Below are 27,091 nucleotides of genomic sequence, written 5' to 3' on the forward strand. Positions count from 1 at the left end.
TGGCCTGTTGGTTCCCTTTAGAAGAACAATATTAAATTAGTCCTAGTGGATATTGCTGGCGTGCTTTTTTTTGTTTTGTTTTGTTTTTGTTTTTGTTTTTGTTTTTGAGATGGAGTCTCACTCTGTTGCCCAGGCTGGAGTGCAGTGGCGTGATCTCAGCTCACTGCAACCTCCACCTCCTGGGTTCAAGCGATTCTTCTGTCTCAGCCTCCTGAGTAGCTGGGACCACAGGTGCACACCACCACGCCCAGCTAATTTTTTTGTATTTTTAGTAGAGACGGGGTTTCACCATGTTGGCCAGGATGGGCTCAATCTCTTGACCTCATGATCTGCCCACCTTGGCCTCCCGAAGTGCTGGGATTACAGGCGTGAGCCACCGTGCCCAGCAAATTATGCTTTTTAAGTAAATTTTTAATTGAAATATTATTCAGGGTTGAAGATTGATTTCTGTCAATTTCAGGCCACGTGCACCAGCTCTTTTTACAAACAGCCTTTTCTCCCTCAACTGGTAGGAGAACAAAACAGTGGCATTAGATGCTAAATGAAGTTACTTTGGGCCCCTAGAAAAAGTAAGGATATTCTAAAAGTTTGTCACAGTAATGTCATGATCATTTCTGTAGAAAACATTTTGGGGGTAGAATGATCTTTGAACCTCTGTTGTAGAAAGAAACTTAATAGGCATACTGAAATAGAAAATATGAGTAGAAATCTTAAAGGGTATGGAGTGAGTGGGTTAGAGTTCTCTCATTTGTTTCAAATTATTAATCAGCAGTGGTTTCAGTGATGAAACCATTGAATACAGACAAAAATAAAATTCAGAGAAAACCGCTCTTTGAATCTCACGTGTTTGTATCTTTCTTTTGCAGAAGAAACCCAAACTGCTCAATCTGAAGGATTCTTCTATGGCAGATGCCAGCAAACATGGTGGTGGAACAGAATCGTTATTTTTTGATAAGGTGAGTAATGGATGAGTTAGATTTGATAGTGCCTGTTAATGCCAAAAGAAAATCATCTTATCCCCCCAGAAGGTTTTGTTTTAAAGGTGTCAGGCTAATTAGGACTTTCTGTTTTTTAACGTAGTTTCCCAGTTGTGAGTCCTTTGAGTCTGCTAGTACTATTAGCATAGCTAGAAAAATGGTAGCATTGTTTGCTTTGGTTTTATGAAGCAGTTTGGGGCAGAAGACAGATTTTTAGAAGATGTATTATGTTTCTCTTGAAAGATACTTGGAGCTCCCATTGTAGATATCCAGGTCTGTGTGGCAGGTAGTACCAGTGCCTGTACCAATTTTTGAGGATTTAAGATGACTTGTAATCTTATTGCTGTGATAGTTATTTGTAGTACACACATACATAGCATTCAGGGGAGTTCTGATTTACTTGCATGTTTTCAAAGCTACCCAGCTGATTCTAATGAGCAACCAGAGTTGAGATTTTTGGCATAAATGATGTTGTGTGGTGCCTTAGTTTGGCCACATAAACTTAAGTGTGATTTGCTCCTCAGAGTCAACTTGATGATTAGCAGGAAACTTTCATCAGGGTAGCTGGCACCTGTTGGGCTTCTCACTGGTGGGAATCAACCTGGATTGATCTCTGGTGATTGACTCTATTTTGTACCTCTTAGGTTTTGCAGAAGGGCAGATGATTTAACATCTCCATGATTGGTATCTCCTGATCTCTTTCTGTCTACTGTGCCTATGTGAGCTTTTTGCAGGAGAGTCCTGCAAGAGTGTTGAGTCCTTATCTCTGATGTGAACCATTACCAAAGTCTGCTTGGGCGGTTGGTGCTTTTAGACAAGTGTAGAAGTCTAGATCACAACCAATAAATGTCAAGAAAAGGGTAGGGAAGGGGAGCAATGGTAAATTAAGTAAGAATTAAGAAATATATAAGCCAAATGTGACACGCAGACTTTGGATTCTGAATTTAAAAGCCAATTTATTTTTATTTTTATTTTTGAGACAGAGCCTCGCTCTGTTGCCCAGCTTGGAGTGCAGTGGCGCAATCTTGGCTCACTGCAACCTCCGCCTGCCTGGGTCAAGCGATTCTCCAGCCTCAGCCTCCCAAACAGCTGGGACTACAGGCGTCTGCCACCGTGCCCAGCTAATTTTTTTATTTTTAGTAGAGACAGGGTTTCACCATGTTGGCCAGGCTGGTCTCCTGGCTTCAAGTGATCCACCTCAGCCTCCGAAAATGCTGGGATTACAGGTGTGAGCCACCACACCTGGCCAATAGCCAATTTTTAAGACATTAATTAGACAATTGAACTTAGCACAGACTCAATATTAGATGCTATTAAGGAATCTTTTTTACATTTTTGGGTTTTTGTTTTTAGACAGAGTCTCACTCTTGTTGTCCAGGCTGGAGTGAAGTGGTGTGATCTTGGCTCACTGCAGCCTCCACCTCCTGGGTTCAAGCGATTCTCCTGCCTCAGCCTCCCGAGTAGCTAGGATTACAGGCCCCGCCACAACACCTGGCTAATGTTTATATTTTTAGTAGAGATGAGGTTTCACTATGTTGGCCAGGCTGGTCTTGAACTCCTGACCTCTGGTGATCTGCCCTCCTTCGCCTCCCAAAGTGCCGGGATTACAGGTGTGAGCCACCACACCTGGCCTTTTTTATTTAAGACATGGGCTCAAGTGATCCTTCTCACCCTCCTGAGTACCTGGGACTTACAGGTACACACCACCACACTCAGCTAATGTTTAAAATTTTTTTGGAGAGAGAGGGTCTCAATGTTTTGCCCTGGCTGGTCTCAGACTGCTGGGCTCAGGCAATCCTCCTCCTTCAGCCTCAGCATCCGCCTTCCAAAGTGTTGAGATTACAGGTGTGAGCGACCATGCCTTGCCTTAAGGAGTCTTCTGAAAATAAGTTAATTTCTAAGAGTAATGGGGTTTTTTTTGTTTTTGTTTTTTTGTTTTTTTTTTTTAATTTTTTTTCTGAGACAGTCTCACTCCATTGCTGAGGCTGGAGTACAATGGCACGATCTTGGCTCACTGCAGCCTCCACCTCCCGGGTTCACACAATCCTCCTGCCTCAGCCTCCCAAGTAGCTGGGATTACAGGTGCCCACCACCACACCCAGCTGATTTTTGTATGTTTAGTAGAGACAGGGTTTCACTATGTTGGCCAGGCTGTCTCGAACTCCTGACCTCAAGTGATCCGCCTGCCTTGGCCTCCCAAAGTGTTGGGATTACAGGCACAAGCCACTGCACCCAGTCGTGTAATGGCATTTTCTTAGTACTTTTTCTTAAACATATATACTATATCTAGATGAAATGTCTGGAATTTGCTTTAAAATGCAGTGGTAGGAGAAATGAGTATAGATGAAACAAAATTTACTATAGATGATTGAGGTTGGGGTGAGTACATAGGTTCGTTATACTTCTTTCTACTTTTGTGTATGTTTAAAAGCTAATAAATAAAGGTAAATAGGGTATACAGTATAAAAGGTACAGTGTTCTTTTATCTTTAGCTTTAAAAGTCTAGATTGTATATAGTGTCTACTGATGAATAGTTAAGCATATGGAAGTCTGGAGCAGGGGTTGCTGATAAGCCACTTGGTTTGGTGGCAGTCTGTGGTCTTCACCAAAGGATCACAGTACTAAATACTTACCTTGGAACTGAAATTCCAGATTGGTAATCTAGCTAGACTAGTTTTACTTTGTCTATGCCATTGATCATTTTTTAGTTTTTGGTATTAAGATACTCAATATTGTAAATATAGGAAGAAAAAAGACCAGATCAGAGGACAGAAGTATCTTAAGAGAGCATTATTCCAGCTTACCAGAGTTTAAAACAGTCTTGGCAAAGATTCTTGCTGTAAACATGTTAAGAGAGGCAACAGGCCGGGCGCAGTGGCTCATGCCTGTAATCCCAGCACTTTGGGAGGCCGAGGTGGGTGGATCACCTGAAGTCAGGAGTTCAAGACCAGCCTGGCCAACATGGTGAAACCCCGTCTCTGCTAAAAATACAAAAAAAAAAATTAGTTGGGCATTGTGGCAGGTGCCTGTAATCCCAGCTACTCGGGAGGCTGAGGCAGGAGAATCGCTTGAACCCGGGAGGCAGAGGTTGCAGTGAGCTGAGATCGCGCCATTGCACTCCAGCCTGGGCAACAATAGTGAAACTCCTTCTCAAAAAAAAGAGGCAAGAAAAGCCTGAGTAACTCTGATATGGTCTGGAGAATCAAGCATATGAGAAGGTATACTCCGAGATCTCAGTTTTTAAATTGTTATTATGGTAATTTTTTTTTTTTGAGACGGAGTTTCGCTCTTATTGCCCAGGCTGGAGTACAGTGGCGTGATGTTGGCTCACTGCAACCTCTGCGTCCTGGGTTCAAGCGATTCTCCTGCCTCAGCCTCCTGAGTCGCTGGGACTACAGGCTCCCGCCACCATGCCTAGCTAATTTTTTGTATTTTTTTTTTTTAGTAGAATGGGGTTTCATTATGTTGGCCAGGCTGGTCTCAAACTCCCGACCTCAGGTGATCCACCCACCTCGGCCTCCCAAAGTGCTGGGATTACAGGCGTGAGCCACCACGCCCAGCTGGAAAATTTTGAACATACATAAAGAGACTAGTAAAATGATTCCTCACGTACCTACCATCCAGCTTTAGCGGTTCCCAATCCTAGCCGGTGTACTTGTTTCATATATATTCCCACCCATCCCAGTTTATTTGGAGACAAATTGCAGGTACATTATTTCATCCATACGTATTTTAGTAAGTTTCTTTTAAAAATGACTCCTTTTTGTGGCCGGGTACAGTGGCTCACGCCTGTAATCCCAGCACTTTGGGAGGCCAAGGCGAGTGGATCACTTGTGATCAGGAGTTTGAGACTAGCCTGGCCAATATGGTGAAACCTCGTCTCTACTAAAAATACAAAAATTAGCTGGGCGTAGTAGCACGTGCCTGTAATCCCAGCTACTTGGGAGGGTGAGGCAGGAGAATTGCTTGAACCCAGGAGGCAGAGGTTGCAGTGAGCTGAGATCGCACCACTGCACTTCAACCTGGGCAACAGTGCTGGACTGTGTTTAAAAAACAAAACAAAACAAAACAAAAACTCCTTATTGCAAGCATAATCATTATCACATCTAAAAAGACTGACATTGATTCCTTAGTGTCATCAAATATCAGTTTAAATTTCCCCATTTTTATTTTATTTTTTTACTTATGAGACAGAGTCTTGCTGTGTCACCCAGGCTGGAGTACAGTGGCATTATCCCAGCTCACTGCAACCTCTGCCTCCCGGGTTCAAGTGATTCTTATGTTTCACTCAGCCACCCAAGTAGCTGGAATTACAGGCATTTGCCACCATGCCTGGCTAATTTTTGTATTTTTAGTAGAGACGGGGTTTCAGCATGTTGGCCAGTCTGGTCTCGAAGTCCTGGACTCCAGTGATCCACCCACCTTGGCCTCCCAAAGCGCTGGGATTATAGGTATGAGCCACCATGCCCAGCCACAAATTTCCCCAATTTTTAAAAACTAATGGCAGGACAGCCAGGGCAATATATGACCTCGTCTCTACAAAAAATTTAGAAATTAGCCAGGCATGGTGGCTCATACCTGTAGTCCCAGCTACTTGGGAGGCTGAGGATGGGAGGCTGCAGTGAGCTGAGATTACACAACTGCGCTCCATCCTGGGCGACAGAGCGAGGCCCTTTTCAGTTCCCCACTTTAAGAAAAACAAAAACTGTTTTTCTTCCCATTGTCTCCATAAGGTCCGAAAGGCTCTTCGGAGTGCAGAAGCCTACGAAAATTTCCTACGTTGTCTTGTTATTTTTAACCAGGAGGTGATCTCTCGTGCTGAGCTTGTGCAACTAGTCTCTCCTTTCCTGGGGTAAGTGAAGTGAGGGTCTTAGCCCTGATGCATGCTATGGAGGCCAGGTAATATTTGATTTGTGAGAGTATATGATAGGCAAAGTTAATTTACTTGAGATAGCTCAGTTGACTCAAATGTTAGTGCCAAAAGAGTCCTGAGAAGTCTTCTAGTCCAACTCTAGAGATGAGAAAATAGAGAGGGCATTAAGTATTTATTGACTAATGGCCAAGACTAGTGGTCTCCTGATCTTCTGACCAGTGCTGGATGTTTATCAAGAAAAATCTCTCCTAGAGTTCTGGAATTTTTTTTTTTTTTGAGATGAAGTCTCATTCTTGTTCCCCAGGCTGGAGTGTGATGGCGTGATCTCGGCTCACTGCAACCTCCGCCTCCTGGGTTCAGGTGATTCTCCTGCCTCGGCCCCCCAAGTAGCTGGGATTACAGGCGCCTGTCACTACACGCCTGGCTAATTTTTGCATGTTTTTTAGTAGAGACGGGGTTTTACCATGTTGGCCAGGCTGGTCTAGAACTCCTGACCTCAGGTGATCCACCTGCCTCGGCCTCCCAAAGTGCTGGGGTTACGGGCATGAGCCACTACACCAAGCCCGGAATCTTTACTATATTTGACAACCTAAGAATTATGTGAACATTAAAGCAATATTCTTGATCAGAAGAATGGCTTGTTATTTTGCCTGGTTTCGGTACAACTCTGATCACCACTTTAACTGATCTGAGAGTATTTTATTAGAAAAAGGGGAAACCAAATGCTCAGAAGCAGTTCTTCTTAGGCAGCAAATAATTTGTCACTGGTAGCAGATTTCTGATCCAAAACCAGATGGTAGTAGTCATACTTCAGGATAACTGCATCCTGCCCCTAATTGCTTGTCACTTTTTGGTTTGATTCTTCAGGAAATTCCCTGAGTTGTTTAATTGGTTTAAAAACTTTCTGGGCTATAAGGAGTCTGTACATCTGGAAACTTATCCAAAGGAACGAGCCACAGAGGGCATTGCTATGGAGATAGATTATGCTTCTTGTAAACGATTGGGCTCCAGCTATCGAGCCTTACCAAAGAGTTACCAGCAGCCCAAGTGTACAGGACGGACTCCTCTTTGTAAAGAGGTAAGGCCTTCCCTAGCAAAGATCAGCCCTGGGTCCTCAGCTTTTTCCAGAAGGGAGTGGTGGTACCAAGGATTGAGAATTTATATGAATGATGAAATTAAGAACCCTTTTAATCCTTTTTAAAAAGAAAATGTTTTCTACTTTTTTGTTTGTTTTGTTTTGTTTTGTTTTTGAGACGGAGTCTCGCTCTGTTGCCCAGGCTGGAGTGCAGTGGTGCGATCTCGGCTCACTGCAAGCTCTGCCTCCTGGGTTCACGCCATTCTCCTCCCTCAGCCTCCCAAGTAGCTGGGATTACAGGCGCGTGCCACCACGCCCGGCCAATTTTTTGTATTTTTTAGTAGAGACGGGGTTTCATCATGTTAGCCAGGATGGTCTTGATCTCCTGACCTTGTGATCCACCCTCCTCGGCCTCCCAAAGTGCTGGGATTACAGGCATGAGCCACCCCGCCCGGCCTACTTTTTTGTTTGTTTCTGAGACAGGGTTTCGTTTTGTCAACCAGGCTGGAGTGCAGTGATGTCATCACGGCTCATAGCGCCTCAACCTCCTGGGCTCAAATGATCCTCCCAGGTACCTGGGACTTACACATGACTTCACACCCAGCTAAAAATATAAAAATAAAAGTTTTTAGTTTTGTAAAGATGGGGTCACTCCTCCTGGGCTCAGGTGATCTTCCTGCTTCGTCCCCCCAAAGCACTGGAATTATATTTCTGCTTATATTCAGAACTCTTTTCTTACTAATACCTTTTTGTAAACTTGCTAAAGGTGAAATTTGTGAAGTAATGTTAGTTGCCTATTTCTCTGCTAGAGTTTTGTCTTTTCATTCAGAATGCTTAATCACCGGAAAGCTTTTTTAGGCTTTTGTTTCAGTCTCTCTTCTTCTACCCAAAGGTTTTAAATGATACCTGGGTTTCCTTCCCTTCGTGGTCTGAGGACTCTACCTTTGTGAGTTCCAAGAAGACTCAATATGAAGAACATATTTATCGTTGTGAAGATGAACGCTTTGAGGTACAAGCTTGTTTGGCATTTGAAGTTGGGGGAAATGGGAGATGCTCAGTGAGACTATTTTAATACCTGTCTCTGAGGGGTATTAAGATGGAAGAGCCAAAGGCTCACATTCTTCTGTGGTAAGTGCTTGTTGTGGTACTTTCCATGCTTTATGCATTGGTCAAATATATTAGTACATGCTTTATGGCAAATGTGACTTATCTAGGCCACTTTAACCCTTTTAGCTGAAATTGTCCATTGATGACTGAATAATACTTGATTTTGCATGGCATTTTAAGATTATTGTATTTTACATGGTGAAGAAAATCAGTATCCTAAGATTTGTAGTACTTTCTTGAAGCTGTTTTTAAATTATTTAAGATCTATGTGTATTGTTAGCCTTAGCAAGTATCTTGCCATGGTTAGCAAACCAGCTCTGAGAACTGGAATTTTTCTTTCATGTTTCTGGTATTGATTGCTTTGTGTTTTTTTTGTGTGTGTGTGTGTGTGTGTGTGTGTGTGTGTGTTTTTTTTTTTTTTTGAGACGGAGTCTCACTCTGTCCCTCAGGCTGGAGTGCAGTGGCGCGATCTCTGCTCACTGCAAGCTCTGCCTCCTGGGTTCACGCCGTTCTCCTGCCTCAGCCTCCCGCGTAGCTGGGACTACAGGTGCCCGCCAACAGGTCCGGCTAATTTTTTGTATTTTTATTAGAGACGGAGTTTCACTGTGTTAGCCAGGATGGTCTCGATCTGCTGACCTCGTGATCCACCCGTCTCGGCCTCCCAAAGTGCTAGGATTACAGGTGTGAGCCACCGTGCCCGGCCGATTGCTTTGTTTTGTTTTTTTGAGACAGGGTCTCATTCTGTTGCCCAGGCTGCAGTGCAGTGGCACGATCACAGTTCATTGCAGCCTCAACCTTCCAGGCTCAAGTGTGATCCTCCCACCTCAGACCACCACCCCTACCCGCCACCAAGTGGCTGGGACTACAAGCACGTGCTACCATGCCAGGGTAAATTTTTTTTTTTTTTTTAACTTTAAATTCTGGGATACATGTGCAGAACGTGCAGGTTTGTTACATAGATATACATGTGCCATGGTGGTTTGCTGCACCTATCAACTCATCATCTAGGTTTTAAGCCCCACATGCATTAGGTATTTGTCCTAATGCTCTCCCTCCCCTTGCCTCCCACCCCCTGCGGCTAATTTTTTGTTTTTTTATAGAGACAGTGTTTTACTACATTACCGAGGTTACCCAGGCTGGTCTCAAACTCTTGAGTCCACGCGATCATCCCACCCTGGCCTCCCAAAGTGCTGGGATTACAGACATGAGCCACCATACCTGGCCTGATAGTGGCTCCTTTTGAAAGAAGGTTAAATTAGGGACCCCCCCCCCGTTTTTTTTTTTAAAGACAGAGTATTGCTCTGTCAACCAGCCTGGAGTGCAGTGGTGTGGTCTCGGCTCACTGCAACCTCTGCCTCACGAGTTTAAGCCATTATCCTGCCTCAGCCTCCCAAGTATCTGGGACTACAGGTGTATGCCACTACACCCAGCTAATTTTTTTTGTATTTTTAGTGGAGATGGGTTTCACCATGTTGGCCATGCTGGTCTTGAACTCCTGACCTCAAGTGACCCACCCGCCTTGGTCTCCCAAAGTGCTGAGATTACAAGTGTGAGCCACTGCGCCTGTCCCAGGAACTTTATTTTGAAGTAATTAGGAAGGGAAGAGTGGAGTGAATAAATGAGGTGGTAGAAGGCCCTATACCACCTCTCAGGAGAGGGGCTACTGAAAGTGGGCTCAAAATCCCCAGTGTGTTTATATGTCTGGTTAACATTATCATTTTTAAAAAGGGAAGTCTGGGTTGTCTAAAGAGGTAAAATGACATGTATCTTATTTAGTGTATCTATTACATTAAATTGACTGGCTGTGCTTATTTGTGTGGATAGGTATCTTGCTGGGTTTTTTTGTTTTTGTTTTTTTTTAGTACTCTTTTAGCTCTTTGCCAGTTTTCCCGCCTCACACTTGATTCAGCTGTTTCTGGTGTGGTTTTAATTGAGAGCTACATGCTGCCTGACCACTGGCAGGTGGTTGGCCATCTTTGCCCCAGCATTTATAAGGAGTTGCACCTATTTGCAGAAAACTAAATCAAGACAGATGTTAACTTCCATAGGGAGTGTTATCAAGCTAAAGAAGGCATTTCTTTGTTACTTAGGTTTAGTAAGGTTAGCTGATGAGTTAGCAGAGCTTGGCATCTGTTTTTGACAGAGTGTTCCTATCCTCTCTCAACTGGTATGCCTCCAAATGAGAGGCAACTTCATTTCCCATTTGTGACTACAAGGGCAAACATGAAAGAAGTGTGGTGTGCATGTGTTTAAGATTTGGTGGGATGAGCTAGTTTGAAGGAACGTGCTTTACCAATCAAGATAGGTTAGTAATGCCTCAGTACAGACAACTCCCACATCTGAGTGACTTGTAAAACCAATGGGTTTAATTTCTTTTTTTCTTTTTTTTTTTTTTGAGACAGAGTCTCACTCTTTAGCCCTGGCCGGACTGCAGTGATGCTATCTTGGCTCACTGCAAGCTCTGCCACCCGGGTTCACGCCATTCTCCGGCCTCAGCCTCCCGAGTAGCTGGGACTACAGGCGCCTGCCACAGCGCCTGGCTAATTTTTTGTATTTTTAGTAGAAACAGAGTTTCACCGTGTTAGCCAGGATGGTCTCGATCTCCTGACCTCATGATCCGCTCGCCTCGGCCTCCCAAAGTGCTGGGATTACAGGCGTGAGCCACCGTGCCCGGCCACCAATGGGTTTAATTTCTGATCATTCTACAGGTACATTGATGTTTAGCAGGAGATTTGGCGTTATCAGAATTACTTGGGGATTCAGGCCGAGGGATTGCCACCATTATGAATGTTGCTAGTCACTAGGAGGAAAAGAGAGCTCGGAATGATCTCACACCTTTAAATGCTGCAGCCTAGAAGTAATAAACATTACTTCTACTCAACTCATAACAACTCATTGGTCAAAACTAGTTAACATGGCCCTATCCAATCATAAGGGAGCCAGGAAGTTTAGTCCATTTTTTGTTCGTAATTGGAGAGCAAGAGGGGCCAGAAATATTGACCAAATGACTACCACATTCCCAAAACAAGAAAACTTAGGGAATACTTCTGCAAACATTTGGTTGTAGACCATTGAGACTGCTCATGTACTTCATTTTCTGTTTCTCATTTAGAGAACCTTATTTTAAGCTAGGGAAAAAGTAGACTCAGAGGTTGCCAGGAGTCCAATAAGAATTTAAATGGTTACCCGCAGATACAACACTGAACTCCTTAAGGTATGATAGTCACTGCTCTTATTATTACTGGATGTGGAACAAGGCTATTGAATATTTAAGTATTTGAATATATTTAAATATTTCAAGTTAAACCAAAAAACTCAAGACAGAGTGGTCTTTTGGGATTGTTTTGATTGTTATCGTTTGTTCATAATGGATCTTAGCAATTCCGGAAAGTTCAGGGAAACATTTCAGTAAAGTCATCTCCTGTTAGGTTCCTCTGGTCTAAAATCAGTAGTCCTAAGCAAAGCACATGGTGGTGGTGGCGCGGCGGCGGCGGCGGCGGTGGTGGTGGTAGTAACTACCATTTATCCAGCTTCATCCTGTGGTTCTTATGTGCCAGGTATTGTGCTAAATACTTTATGTGGATTGTATCATTTAATCCAGAAACAGGCTTGTGAGAGTAATAGGTGCTGTGATCCCTATTTTGCTGATAAAGAAACGGTCTTATGTAGCTAGTAGGGCAGAACCAGGATTCAAATCCAAGGAGTTTGACTCCCTACCTTATTCTTCTAACCACTACTCTGTTCTATTCTGATTTGGGTCCTGAGCATACCCTTCTTTGTCTTCCTCTTCAGCTTGATGTAGTTTTAGAGACCAATCTGGCAACAATCCGGGTTCTGGAAGCAATACAGAAGAAGCTTTCCCGCTTGTCTGCTGAGGAACAAGCCAAATTTCGTTTGGACAACACCCTTGGGGGCACATCAGAAGTCATCCATAGAAAAGCACTCCAGAGGATATATGCTGATAAAGCAGCTGACATCATTGATGGTCTAAGAAAGAATCCCTCCATTGCTGTTCCAATTGTCCTTAAAAGGTACCTGAGCAAATGTGCCCTTAGTGCTTTAGTGTACTTCACTACCGGTTCAGTGTCCCATTAAATAAGGCTCTCATTTTCAACCTGGTTGTCCCATGAGACCTCTCTTTCTCCCCAACCCTGGTTGTTGGAATTCAGGTGCAGAATGGAACTTCTTTTGGGGGTCCTGTGTAACCAACATTAGAGAACAAATCTTGTAAGTTCATGGTGGAAGGCTCTGTGCGTATGTTTGGGGGAGTATTTTAAAATACAGAAAAGAAAAGAAGATAATTACCACCCATGTTCCTACCACACTCAGGACTGTTGTTAACATCTTTATGGTTTGTTTGTTTTTGTTTTGTTTTGTTTTGAGACAAGATCTCAGTCTTTCACCCAGGCTGGAGTGCAGTAGTGTGAACACAGCTCACTGCAGCCTCAACTTCCCAGGCTCAGGTGATCCTCCCACCTCAGCCTCCCGGATAGCTGGGACTACAGGAATGCGCCACCACACCCAGCTAATTTTTATTTTATTTTTTTTAATAGAGATGAGGTCTTGCTATGTTTCCCAGGCTGGCCTCTAACTCCTGGACTCAAGCAATCTTCCTGCCTTGGCCTCCCCAAAGTGCTGGCATTACAGGCACAAGCCACACCACGCCCAGCCCCATGTCATTATTGACCACACTGTGAATCCTTTGTTAGGAGCTTGGTTCTCTCTCAGTATCATCTGATAAAAATTAATTCTTATTTGCTGCACAGTTCACAAATGCCCAGATTTTATTTGTCCTCCCTCATCTTCCCCTCAAGAGCTGGCACAGATTGATGGTTTCTTCTTGCCTGTAGCATTTAACTTCTGGCTTTTGAGATACAGGTTATTCTTCAGTTTTAGTGCTTTTTTTTTTTTGTCTTAGTCTGTTCTCTTCTGGGTTATTAGAATCAGTTCTGATCAGAACTTTCCTGACTGTATCTAGAGGAACATAACTGTGCAAGTTCTCGTCTTGGACTTCTATGTTTCTATTAGCATTGTGAACGTTTTGCGAAGTCCTATAGCAAAGAAACAAGAACTCTTTTTTCAAGGAATACTTATATCTGAAAGGTATTCCCTGGAATGCTGTTTTTAAGTAACCATTCTAGGTAAATTATTTGACTTTGAGATAAATCATTTCCCCAAAGTAAGTCTTGGATGAGTAATTCCCTCCTGAAACAGAGTTTAAGATTGGTTTGATAGCATCCCAAGTTGCCAATAATTTTGAGAGACCTAATATAACTTTGCACTTTTCTTGAAATAAAGTAAACCTGGCAAATTTCTTTCTTCTAAACCCTCTGAATTCCCATGTGTTGTTTCCATCCCTTCCCGCTTCACTAGGTTGAAGATGAAAGAGGAAGAATGGCGAGAAGCTCAGAGAGGCTTTAACAAAGTATGGCGAGAACAAAATGAGAAATACTACTTGAAGTCTCTGGACCACCAGGGGATCAACTTTAAACAGAATGACACCAAGGTCCTGAGGTCTAAGAGCTTACTCAATGAGATTGAGAGTATCTATGATGAGGTGAGCTGGGGTTTTCTACATCTGTGAGAGGACTCTAGTCTATGTTTATAGCACAGCTTTGATTTCTGGAAATTAACCTTTGTTAAATGCAGGTGAGACTCTAAGACCTGTTGATTCTTGCTTTTTAGCTGTCATAGTCTTTTCTATTCCTCATTCTACCATTTTCAATCTAAACTATACCTTTATACCTAAGCTGTTTGACTAGTTTCCTAGTTTACTGTCCTGGTTTCAACTTAAACCTCCTGCCTCCGTTTTCCACTTCTCCAACTACCTGTTTCCTTCAAACAATACCTTGTATTCATATAGTCCCATCTCTCCTTACTACAGCTTCAAAACTTGTCATTGACCACCAAACTCTTTGTAATCCTTGCTTATTCAGCATGCCTACCAGGACTATAAATAGTACTAGGAGCTAGGATCAGAGATGAATAAGCAATCAATCCTGGTTTCCGTGGGCTCAGTTTTAGGAGATGGATAGAAACATAAATGCAGTGCAATTGGGAATTCCTGGAGTGGGGTGATCCTGAATTTTAAAAATAGTAAAATGAGCTCTTATGTGAACTTAATCAGGCTGGGCACAGTGGCTCACGCCTGTAATCCCAGCACTTTGGGAGTTTGAGGCGGGCAGATCACCTGAGGTTAGGGGTTAGAGACCAGCCCAGCCAACATGATGAAACCCCGTCTCTACTAAAAATACAAAAATTAGCCGGGCATGGTGGTGTGCACCTGTAGTCCCAGCTACTCGGGAGGCTGAGGTGGGAGAATGGCTTGAACCCAGGAGGCGGAGGTTGCATTGAGCTGAGAACATGCCACTGCACTCCAGTCTGGGTGACAGAGCAAGACTCTGTCTCAAAATCAATAAAATAAATAAACTTAATCCTCCATATTTTGCTGATGTTACTTTGTCACCTTCCATACCCCCACCCCAGAAGTAAATCCCAGACCTCATATCATATCCTCTATATAGATACTAATCCAGGATTTTGAAAGATAGTCCCACTGGGCACGGTGGCTCACGCCTGTAATCCCATCACTTTGGGAGGCTGAGGTGGGCAGATCACTTGAGGCCGGGAGTTCAAAACCAGCCTGGCCGACATAGTGAAACCTGATCTCTACTAAAAATACAAAAATTAGCCTGGCATGGTGGCGCACTTCTTAATCCCAGCTACTCAGGAGACTGAAGCATGAGAATGGCTTGAACCCGGGAGATGGAGGTTACAGTGAGCCAAGATTGCTCCACTGTACTCCAGCCTGGCTGACGGAGCAAGACCCTGTCAAAAAAATAAAAGAAAGAAAGATGGTTCCAATTCTGTCCCACTCTCCCTGTAAGTCATCGGTGTGTAGAAGGTACCTGTATTTTGACATCAAACCACGTCTCTGTCATTACCTATTTGTTTCTGGAAGAGGGACAAAAATTATTGTTACGGTCAGGTCCTAAGTTTTGTTTTTGTTTTTTGTTTTGAGACAAAGTCTCACTCTGTTGCCCAGGCTGGAGTGCAGTAGTACGATCTCGGCTCACCGCAACCTTTGCCTCACGGGTTCAAGTGATTCTCTTGCCTTAGCATCCCAAGGGCTGGGATTACAGGCACCTACCACCATGTTCAGCTAATTTTGTTATTTTTAGTAGAGACGGGGTTTCACCGTGTTGGCCAGGCTGATCTCAAACTCCTGACCTCAAGTGATCGCCCTCCTCGGCCTACCAAAGTGCTGGGATTATAGGCGTGAGCCCCCGCTCCCAGTCCCAGGTCCTAAGTTTTTGATTAGGAAAATATAGACACTATGGTTGGTAATGGGATGTATGGCTGGTGTGGTCTCGTAGGCATGTTGTCGCTGTAGACATCTCACAGAATACTTTTGTGTCTCTGTCCCATCAGAGGCAAGAGCAGGCTACGGAAGAGAATGCTGGTGCACCTGTTGGCCCACACCTCTCACTTGCGTATGAAGATAAACAAATACTGGAAGATGCTGCTGCTCTGATTATCCACCATGTGAAGAGGCAGACAGGCATTCAGAAGGAGGACAAATATAAGATAAAACAAATCATGCATCATTTTATTCCAGATTTGCTCTTTGCCCAAAGAGGTGATCTCTCAGATGTGGAGGAAGAGGAAGAAGAAGAGATGGATGTAGATGAAGCCACAGGGGCAGTTAAGAAGCACAATGGTGTTGGGGGCAGTCCCCCTAAGTCCAAGTTACTGTTTAGTAACACAGCAGCTCAGAAATTAAGAGGAATGGATGAAGTATACAACCTCTTCTATGTCAATAACAACTGGTATATTTTTATGCGACTGCACCAGATTCTCTGCCTGAGGCTGCTCCGGATTTGTTCCCAAGCCGAACGGCAAATTGAAGAAGAAAACCGAGAGAGAGAATGGGAACGGGAAGTGCTGGGCATAAAGCGAGACAAGAGTGACAGCCCTGCCATTCAGCTACGTCTCAAAGAACCTAGTGAGTGCCAAGACCTCTGATTTACAGAGGATGTGTGAGGTTGAGGACCTTAGAGCCACCTAGACTTCGGACTGCTTCTTTTATTAATAGAGCACAGGCCTTAGAGTCTGTGTAGTTAAACTCTCTGAACCTGTTTATCTGAAAGATGGAGGCGCTAGTTGCCTTGTGGTGTTGCTTTGTGAAAAGTATCCTATGCAGGGCTTAGATCGTGGACACTTGGTCAGTGGTTGGTACTGTGGACGCACCTGGGAAGGGGGTATCACAGTTAATTTCTCAAATGGCAGATTTCTGGGTTACTACCATCTGTTTCAAAGTACAGATAGAGACTAAACTGTCACAGTCAATTTCAATCCATGACAGAACATAAATTCCTAGTGCTTAAAACAGAATTTTCTCATATTTTTGAGCAGGACTTCGGTTTAACCAGTGGGGTTTATGGCTCATTCTTAATATGTAGAAATAGTTTATGGAAAGGAGACTGGAACTTAGGAAGTGATATGAGACATGGAGAACAGGCAGGACAGGGATAAAGATGTAGAACTCAGGAAAAGGAAAGTAAGTGAGGGTTCAGGACGCTGTCATGTGCTTAATGTAATTTTGTGCTGCCTGCTTCCAGTTCACTTCATAAATTAGGTACTTGAGCTGTGAGCCAAAAGCTTTTTCATGAAGCATTTCTTCTGGGCTCTTAAGGAAATAGCCAACCTGAGGAGTGTATCTTTTTTTTTTTTTTTTTTTTTTAAAGTGTTGCTGATGTAGGAAGCCCAGATATGGCCCTAGCCTTCTATCTGTTGAGGAGCTAATGACACTGAAAAATAATTCTGAAAGCTTTTGTCTAGACTAGTCCTAGCTCGAAAGAGATAAATTTTAGATCTCATTGTGGTGATTCCATCTACTTGGGTAGAAATTAGAAATAAAATGTCCTATTCGTGGCTTGGCCACTGATTTAACCTGGTTTGAGGCTTACATAATGTTGTCTTGTCTGATAATGCCAACCCTCACACTTACCATAGCTTGTTTGGACAAGTGTGTGGTTTGGACTCAAAACTTTATTCTGGCATAAAAGCAGTTTTCATAGCAGTGGTATATTTTGGAGTCTATAGCCTATACCTATTCTGTGGACCTAAACAATGTGATACTCTGTGATGAAACTCAAGCCAGTTGCCTCTTTTAAACAGTAATTGTCCTGTTTTGCCTGTTTTTTAATGAATTTGTCAGACTTCAGATAAATGGAGACAACTCGGTTTTGCTCCTAGCCTTTTTTCCCCAGCACATACACAACTAGCAAGTAACCAATTAGTCAGTGACAAATAGTTGGTTTTGTAACTTTTTTCATTTTAGTCAACTTTTTGTTGAAGTGCAATGTATAGGCCGGGTGCAGTGACTTACACCTGTAATCCCAGCACTTTGGGAGGCCGATGTGGGAGGATCACTTGAGGCCAGGAGTTTGAGACCAGCCTGGTTAATAAGTGAGACCCCATCTCTACAAAAAAATATATATAAGGTACAACATGTGTATATAGAAAAGTATACAAATCAGAATTGTGCAGCTCAGTGAATTTTTACAGACTAGACGTACCTATGTTCAAGAAACGAAACATAACCAGTACTCTGATAACCAGTCCTTTTTCTACTTTCTTGATTTCTAACACTAGAGATTAGATTTGTCTATTTTTGAACTTTATATAAATGGGTCTTTAGTAAGCTAAAGGCAGAACTCTTTAACATTCCTTGTGCCCTCTGCTAGTTGCCAAATGTCTTTAACAACTGATGAGATTTATTCTAGCTAGTGATTGAAATGATTCATGTGCAGCAAGTACAGATGATTTAATGCAATTTGTGAAATACAATGTTGCGAATCCATTTTTAAACAAAAGGACTTTGACAAATGCAGATTACTTCATTATTCATAAAGGATTTAATTTGCACTCCTATTTTTGTGTTCCCAAGAGGTTTCCCAGTGCTGGAGTATGGCTGTGTCTTGCCTTTTCTCATCTGTACTTTATGCTTCATTGAAATAGCTTTATGAGCAAGTGACCCATGTGAGGAATGCTCTTGTGCAGGCTGGGAGAGCAGGTTCCTCTCTCAGCAGGGGAGCCAACAGCTCTTTGAAGGACTGGCTTCCCTAGGATATTTTCTTCTCCTAAAATGGCCCAGCAATACCATAAAGAAGTATCTTTCTAGCATGGTAGTCAGAATATTAGAAGCCACTGTTAAAGATGCAGAGTCACTCTCTGATAGATAGTGCTGGTGATTGTAGTCACCTGTCGGAATTCATCTCTGTTTACATTGGAACGAGTGAGTATATTTTGAATACCTAGCGTTCATACTTTCAAATACCATTTAGGCCAGCTATGGGATTTGCCCTGTACTCTATCCCTAGTCTTTTCTTAGCAAGGTAAGGCCTCACCTATCCCATCTCTCCCACAGTGGATGTTGATGTAGAAGATTATTACCCAGCTTTCCTGGACATGGTGCGGAGCCTGCTGGATGGCAACATAGACTCGTCACAGTATGAAGATTCACTGAGAGAGATGTTCACCATTCATGCCTACATTGCCTTTACCATGGACAAACTGATCCAGAGCATTGTCAGACAGGTGAGGGCATGGAGGAGGCTAGGGTGAGTAAGGGAAGAAATCCTTACCTAGAGATGGGCCAGGCAAAGAAAAGGCAAGGAAAAGGAAAGGCAGCTTTTTCATATAACAGTGTTTATGAATGCAGGGTTCTGAAGAGAGGAGGGGAAGTTAATGTGATGCCTGATTTCTCATGTTAACAAAGTTGCAGTGTATGAGCCTACCTACCCCATATCTTTTCTTGCTGGCCACCTATAGAGTGCAGTGGTCCTGACCCCAGCTTCCTGCCCAACTTGTCTGTCTCTTACCTTGTCTGCCATGGGTAATCACACAGTGTGGAACATTGCGTCTTCCATAGGTGTTGGTAAGTGTGTGTGTGTGTGTGTGTGTGTGTGTGTTTTGTTTTTTTTTTTTTTAAATAGAGACAGGATGTCACTGTTTTGCCCAGGCTGGTCTTGAACTTCTGGTCTCAAGTGACCCTCCTGTCTTGGCCTCTTAAAGCGCTGGGATTATAGACAGGAGCCACTGCGCCTGGTCAAGGTGTTGGTAACTCTTATGTACTTGCATTGTTTAATATTTGAAATTATTTTTATAAGAAAGGGTTCGCATAACATCTCTTACAATACTCTGCCCACCTCACTCATCTGCGGTTCCCTCTAAGTTAGGTTTGTGGTTGGTTTTGTGTGTTCTTCCTGTGGCACCCTGGGAACTTGTAAACATGTTGTTCTTTACAACAATAATATAAAAAATAGCTTGTAACAGATAGTCACATTTCTACTTCTTGGACTTGAGTTCTGAACTCCCAGAGAGATTGTTGGTTAACTGGTTTTTTCTTTTTTTTGGAGACCCATCTTTACTGCTGATTTACTGCAAATCCCAGTAGGGCTTCATTTTTCCTTTTCAGCATCCTGTTGTGTGGCTTCCTTGGCTCTTTTTGCCCATATGCCAAAGAGCTGAAAATTGATGTGGGCCATGTGAAGACTGGCAAATACCTTAAAGTTTTTAGTGACGACTCCGGCTTTCTCCTTCTTATAGACATTCTGTATGGGCATTATTGGTCCTGTCAGCTGGGTGGCTGATTTGAGTTTTTCAGAACTGTCTTCCTTCTTGGGGGCTAAGAGAGCTTCCTGGGGAAGAGGTTGAGCTTGGAGTCTTACTCCTTCAGGTGCTGAACATTGGCCCACAGGGACATGGTGGACTAATTCCACCCTCTTGTGGATGCTGGTCACCCTTAACTCTTCTAAGCTGAAGCCCCTGTCAGCTTGTACTTTGGTGTGATACCTCACTATGGGGCAGCTTACCATGGGCCAGATGGGTCCAGATGCAGGGTGCAGGTCAATGCCATATGCTTTTGCTTGCGTCGGCAGATTTTCTGGGCTGGCTGGTTGAACCACGTGGCCATGGGCCACTGCGATTCCTTGTGGAAGTAGGGCTTTAGGATCATGCTGTTCCACCTGGGTCCCGTGGCTACCTACAGCCCTCTTCCATAGAACAGCTGAGCAGAAAGGCAGTGAAGTACTTAAGTGAAAACTTGTAAAAAGCAATTTCTAATTCTAGAGTCCACACTGCCACTGTAGAAGGAAAGAGCTTGTTGCTTAATGTTCTCTTGGGCTAAAATATTGAATCCTTTGCAAAGTACCCATGCTTTTGCCTTGGTTTTGGAAGGGTGCATGCCTCTGTACTCCTCCCACAGTATCTACACAGGATTGAGGAAGAGCCCTTCATATAAATGAACCTTAACATCTGGGGGAAAGTTGTCAGATAGTTGCTTCCAATAAGTTGAAGAAGTTATTAGGCCTTCCCATAAGAGGTCTGGATGGTAACTGGCAGAAATCATTAGATGGCAGAAATCATTAGATGGATACATAGTCACCCATAGTCATACTTTTTCAGACTAATCTTCCTTAACTTCCCTGAAATTTATATAAAATACAGACTCCAGTTACCCTGTGCTTATGTTGCTGATTACAGGCTTGCTGCAGCTTCAGCTGGGAACAAAGTCTTTCATACCACCAGCACAGCTTAAAAAAAAATCCAATAAAACTAACTTTAAATAATTCTGAGGTTGGTTTTTGAAACAATAGATACAATTATTTACAGTATCTGGTTATGATTTTGAATCAGTAATAAATACTATCTCCACCCACCCCCGCTTTTTTTTTTTTTTTAAATGGAAACAGGTTTCATCCAGAAAACCCCAAAACAGTGACTTTTTTTTTTTTTTTTTTCCAACCCAGGGTCTCACTCTGTTGCCCAGGCTGGAGCGCAGTGGTGTGATCAGCTCACTGTAGCCTTGACCTCCTACCTCAGCCTCCCAAGTAGCTGGGACCAAAGGGGCCACCACACCGGCTAATTTATTGTATTTTTTGTAGAGATGGAGTTTTGCCATGTTGTCCAGGCTGGCCTCAAACTTATGGGCTCAAGCAGTTCACCTACTTCGGCCTCCCAAAGCACTGCGATTACAGGCATGAGCCACTGTGCCCAGCTTACAGTGACTTTTTAAAACATTTTCAAGCTTCTCAACTCCTTTAACTGGAGGTATCTCTTCTCTCATTGTCCTCATATTTGATGTTCCCTCAGATTTCACTGCTGACTGGATGTACAACATATATTTCAAAGTCAAGGCTGGTCATGGTGGCTCACGCCTCTAATACCAGCACTTTGGGAGTCCAAGGCGGGCAGATATCTTGAGTCCAGGAGTTCGAGACAAGCCTGGGCAACATGGGGAAACCCTGTTTGTATTAAAAATACAAAAAATTAGCTGGAGGTGGTGGCACATGGCTGTAGTCCCAGCTACTCAGGAGGCTAAGGTGGGAGGATCATCTGAACCCAGGAAGTTGAGGTTGCAGTGAGCCGTGATCACACCACTACACTCCAGCCAAGTGAAGCCATTACATTTATCTTACCTATTGTAGGCTGGCTTAAGAGGGATTTGTATTAAGAATAAAATAGGCAACCTCACAGACATCCAAGTACAGAACTCAAAATAGGACCACACCATGGAAGGATTGGGCTGGGAGGTGATTTTTCTCTCCTGCATGCCTTCACTCTGGACTTCTGCTCCATGCTTGTGCTTTGCTCTGCAGATGAACGTTCGGCATGTGCTCCAGGCTCCTCCAGCCTCTGAGACTTTGGCTTGCCCTCCCAGTACCCCTGGTCCCAGTGTTACTGGACCTTTCTATACAGATGCTCCGCCTCAAAAAATCTATTGAACACTCTCTCTGTCATTTCCAGTTAGCAAGATAGAGAATCTGATCTGCTTAGCAGTGGGGGTGGGAGTTCCGTAGTTGTCTCTGGATTTGTAGTGCTGCCTTTTCCAAAGACTCGAGGAGGGGCCAGATATCCAAAAAGAGGGTGTGGGTGGGGAATCAGTAATACAGTCTACTTCAACAAGAAAGTATAAAATAGAGGCAGTGGCTCATGCCTGTAATCCCAGCAGTTTGGGAGTCCAAGGCGGGTGGATCACTTGAGCTCAGGAGTTTGAGACCAGACTGGGCAACATGGCAAAACCCCGTCTCTTCTGAAAATGCAAAAAAGTTAGCTGGGCGTGGTGGCACATGCCTGTAGACCCAGCTACTTAACAGGCTGAGGTGTGGGAGGGTTGCTTGAGCCCAGGAAGTTGAGGCTGCACTGAGCCAAGATCACGATGCCACTGCACTCCAGCCTGGGCGACAGGGTGAGACTCTGTCTCAAAAAAAAAAGAAAAGAAAAAAGTATAAAGTAGAAGCATCTGTATGTATGATTGAAGTCATGCTTTCCATCTGTTTTTTTTCCACCTTTTCTTTTTTCTCTCTAAAACACTATCTTAATCTTCCTCATGATATCAAGTACTCATAAGCATTATTTTAATGGTTGTATCAGAATCCTTTATCTGGACTCATTGTGATTTATTTATCCATCTGTAGTTGCTGGAGATACTGCCCTTTCTGCCACACTCAGTCACCCTTCTGACCTCGCACTGTGTCCAGTTATCTACTAATATACATACTGGTCATTTAGGACTTAAAGTTAATAATAAATAGTTATCATGGTTCCTAACACGTAAAAAGAATGTATCTTCCTAAAAATAGAATGGCTTGGTGGTTATGATAATCTTAAAGTTTTTTAAACAGACAAATCGATATTGAAATTAACGTTTTGCTTTCTTGTATCTATTTTTCACTTCTGTTATTTTGATGATAAAGTTTCATTTGGAAGGATTTTAATTTCAAAATAGAAATAGCATGACATGAGAATGGGAACTCTGAAAGGTTCAACTTTTTAGTCATTAGTTTCCTAAGATTGTCACAAAAGCTACTGATAGTCAATCATGATTGGCCTGTATGGAAAGTGAGTTAACATTATGTACAACTTAAGCCGTATACTTTCTATCAGATACAGAAAAATAGGTGGTGTATTTGGAAAAGTATTGGGCTAGGAGTCAGGAACCTTGACTTTTAGTCCCAACCCTGCTTCTTCAGCTGAGCACCCCTGGGCAATAATTCAGCAGCTATTTCTTAAATACTTAATGAGTTTCAGGCTTTGTAGTTGGGCTGGCAATATAGACATAGATAATTGCATTCCTTACTCTCCAAGGCTCCCTTCCTCACCCCAGCTCAACGGTGAGCTTTGCAGTGGTGCAGTCTCGGCTCACTGCAACCTCCACCTCCTAGGTTCAAGTGATTCTCCTGCCCCAGCCTCCCAAGTAGCTGGGATTACAGGCTCCTGACACCACGCTGGGCTATTTGTGTATTTTTAGTAGAGATGGGGTTTCGCCATGTTAGCCAGGCTGGTTTTGAACTCCTGACCTCAGGTGATTGGCCCACCTTGGCCTCCCAAAGTGCTGGGATTACAGGCGTGAGCCACCTTTCTGATGCATTGTGTAAATTTGTCTCCTAACTGGCCCCAACTCTCTCTCCAGCCTGCCTTCCCAGGGCAGTTGTGAAGATCAAATGAGAAAGAATATGTATGAGAGCCAATTGTAAATGATTTTAAAATGCAATAAAGATATGACCTATAGAAAATTATTTAAAGATCCTTAGAATTTTAAATAGTATGATTATCCTGAGTTCTGTATGGTTCTTATTTTAAATAGATAGGAAAGTTTTACCATGGACCACTGATATGGTTGAAAATCTTGGCTTGATTATTCTCCAAGAAAATGATACAGTGGTTTGTATGATTAATTTTCTAAAATTGCCAGCACCCCCTCCCCCACCAAAAAAAAAGAAAAACCTTTTTGGAGTTGAATGACTACATCAAAGGAACGTTGACTGTATAATGGAGAAATGTTTTCTGTGTTCACTAAAAAGCTTGCCTTTGTTTGATTCCAGCTGCAGCATATCGTGAGTGATGAGATCTGTGTGCAGGTGACTGACCTTTACCTGGCAGAAAATAATAATGGGGCCACCGGAGGCCAACTGAACACACAGAACTCAAGGAGCCTCCTGGAGTCAACGTATCAGCGGAAAGCTGAGCAGCTAATGTCAGATGAGAATTGCTTTAAGGTGAGAGTTGCTCAGGTAATCGAAGACCTTACTGGTGACAATGTCAGTTGTTAGGATTCTCCGAATCAGAAGTTAAAGCCGGCATACTTCGACCTGTGATTCTACTCCTGGAACTTTCAATGAGTTCACCAGAGAAATACAAACTGGAAGTAATTGTCTTCCTGGACAATCTACTTTGTTTCTTTCCTACCTTTAAAGAAAAAAAAAAAACTAGTTATACATGATTTTTACAATTTTGTATTCTTTTTCTCTGAACATTTTTCATAGTATGCTTTGTAAATATTACTGTTAGAAAAATATTGGTACATGAAATCCATGGTCATGATCATTATAGAAAAGAAAACATAGGCCCAGCACACATGGCTCACACTTGTAATCCCAGCACACTGGGAGGCCGAGGTGGGCGGATCACTTGAGACCAGCTTGGGCAACATGGCAAAACCCCATCTCTGCAAGAAATACAAGAATACAAAAATTAGCCTAGCATGGTAGCGTGCACCTGTAGTCTCAACTACTCAGGAGAATGAGGTAGAAGGATTGCCCTCGTCTTTACTAAAAATACAAAAAATTAGCCGGACATAGTGGCAGGCGTCTGTAGTCCCAGCTACTCAGGAGGCTGAGTCAGGAGAATGGCGTGAACCCGGGAGGCGGAGCTTGCAGTGAGCTGAGATCGCGCCACTGCACTCCAGCCTGGGAGACAGAGCGAGACTCCGTCTCAGAAAAAAAAAAAAAAAAAAAAAAAGAGGATTGCTTGAGCCTGGGAGGTCGAGGCTGCAGTGAGCCCTGATCGCATCACTGCACCCCAGCCTTTGTGACAGAGCAAGACTCTGTCCCAAAAAAATGAAAATGCAGATAACCAAAAAAAGTCACCTTAGAATTCTTTCCTGAAATTATCATTGATGACATCTCTAGATTCTAAACTTCTCTATGCTTGAGTATATATTTTGAAAGAGTTTATACTGGACAAAATGGTCTTTAACTTTTTTTTTTTTTTTTTAAGACAGGGACACACACTGTTGCCCAGGCTGGAGTGCAGTGGCGCAATCTTGGTTCACTGCAACCTCTGCCTCCTGAATTCAAGTGATTCTCACACGTCAGCCACCCTAGTAGCTGGGATTACAGTCAAGTACCACTATGTCCAGCTAATTTTTTTTTTCTTTTTTTTTCCCCTGAGATGGAGGCTCACTCTTGTTGTCCAGGCTTGGAGTGCAGTGGTGCTATCTCAGCTCACTGCAACCTCTGCCTCCTGGGTTCAAGCAGTCCTCCTGCCTCAGCCTCCTGAGTAGCTGGGATTACAGGCACGTGCCACCATGGCCAGCTTGTGTGTGTGTGTGTGTATTTTTAGTAGAGACAGAGTTTCACCATGTTGGTCAGGCTGGTCTTGAACTCCTGACCTCAGGTGATCTGCCCTCCTTGGCCTCCCAAAGTGCTGGGATTATAGGCATGAGCCACTGCACCCAGCCTAATTTTTGTATTTTTAGTAGAGATATGGTTTCGCCATGTTGGCCAGGCTTGTCTCAAACTCCTGGCCTCAAGTGATCTGCCCACCTTAGCCTCCCAAAGTGCTGGGATTACAGGTGTGAGCCTCTGCATCTGACCGGAAATGGTCTTTTATGTATTTTTGCTCAATTAGCAACACTTCTGGGTCTTTAATGTCTTTTTTATGGCTATTTGATATTCACTTTTTAGAGAATTAATGCCTGTATTGTTGGACATTTAGGTTGTTTCCAATTTTTCACCATTATAATGGATAATTATAAAAGCAAATAGTTGGAAACATCCTAGACGTCCAACCCACTATGGGGATTGGTTAATGACATCCTGTTACGAATACTGGAGACAGATTTTGCAATTCTCAAATTATAAATTGTGAAAATGCAGGGTCTGCCCCCACCCCGAAATCTATTTTGGAAATAACTGTATTTGTGTGTATATATTATGTTATTGTCAGGTTATAAGCTTTACTAGCAGAGAGCAATTTTTAAAGCTTTAAAAGAACACTGAGCTAGATCTAGCTTCTGGCTCTGCGTGTTTATTGATTAGTGGTGTGCCTTGAGAAACCAGAACTCTCTGAATTTCAGTTTTGTCTCTGTGTAAAATGAAGAAGGTTGAAATAAAAAATTCTCAGGTTTCCTTCCAGGCTCTGATCTTCTTCATGTGATTCTGATAGTTTACCTTGTCTATTATGTCCTAGAAGTGCGATTATCAGTGGATGGAGCATTGACATTTTGTAGTTCTGGCTACATGTGCCATATTTCTTTCTGACAAAATATTTGTTTTGTAAAACATTCTTACTGGCATTATTATTTTAGCGAATTCTAGAAGTTTGAAACATGACATAGTACTTTTTGCTTTAATATATTTCATTTTACTTGTAGTAAGTGTAGACTTTTGCCTTTATCACTGGCCTCCCAAGATCCAGTATCTTCCTCATCTCTTCAGTTGGAGCAAAGTTTACTAAGTTTATTGCCTCTGCACCTCTCATTCCTTGAGAAGATAGATTATAGCTATAGAGACGGTCTTTTGTTTACATTTAGGTTTCTTATTTGCAGCTTATGTTTATTCAGAGCCAAGGCCAGGTCCAGCTGACTATTGAGCTTCTGGACACAGAAGAGGAGAATTCGGATGACCCTGTGGAAGCAGAGGTATGAGCAAGTACATCACAGACCCCCGGTGCCAAGCAGAGCTGGCGTGTCTTGAGAGTCTGTCCAGTGACCCTGTCTGCCAAAAGGCCAAGGCACCTAAGGCCTGTTTGAGGGTCAAGACCTGGATGCTGAAAGTACAAGTCAATCCAGCTGAAGAGAAGGGCTGCCTGGTTATAGATGTTAACCTCATCTTGCGCTTAGTAAAGCTATCTCCTCTAAGGAAGTCTTATGGTTGGCAGCTTTCTTGTTTTTTCCTAAAGTATAAAAAACAACAAATGAGGTCTTTCTCATGTCATCTTGATTCTTTGGGTCTTGTTTACTTTTTATTGGACTGATAAAGTCCAGAGTTT

The 27,091-nt window shown here is 43.0% G+C and overlaps 1 protein-coding gene and 1 pseudogene across 3 annotated transcripts in view; one reads left to right on the forward strand and one right to left on the reverse strand.

Moving 5' to 3' along the window:
* The window catches only part of SIN3A (SIN3 transcription regulator family member A), an 87,015-nt gene that overhangs the window by 49,160 nt on the left and 10,764 nt on the right, over positions 1-27,091 (forward strand). For all 3 annotated transcript variants that reach the window (XM_032175793.2, XM_058427738.1, XM_032175792.2), the window contains exons 9-18: positions 867-956; positions 5,711-5,829; positions 6,718-6,928; positions 7,818-7,934; positions 11,825-12,063; positions 13,406-13,589; positions 15,464-16,037; positions 18,465-18,634; positions 23,923-24,096; positions 26,649-26,741. In XM_032175793.2, coding sequence (XP_032031684.1) covers positions 867-956; positions 5,711-5,829; positions 6,718-6,928; positions 7,818-7,934; positions 11,825-12,063; positions 13,406-13,589; positions 15,464-16,037; positions 18,465-18,634; positions 23,923-24,096; positions 26,649-26,741 — 1,971 coding nt within the window. The remainder of the gene's footprint in view (positions 1-866; positions 957-5,710; positions 5,830-6,717; positions 6,929-7,817; positions 7,935-11,824; positions 12,064-13,405; positions 13,590-15,463; positions 16,038-18,464; positions 18,635-23,922; positions 24,097-26,648; positions 26,742-27,091) is intronic.
* LOC116482408 (large ribosomal subunit protein eL13-like) lies at positions 19,498-20,085 on the reverse strand (annotated as a pseudogene).

Source organism: Hylobates moloch, unplaced genomic scaffold (assembly GCF_009828535.3).
Source record: "Hylobates moloch isolate HMO894 unplaced genomic scaffold, HMol_V3 SCAFFOLD_14, whole genome shotgun sequence".
Taxonomy (NCBI): Eukaryota; Metazoa; Chordata; class Mammalia; order Primates; family Hylobatidae; genus Hylobates; species Hylobates moloch.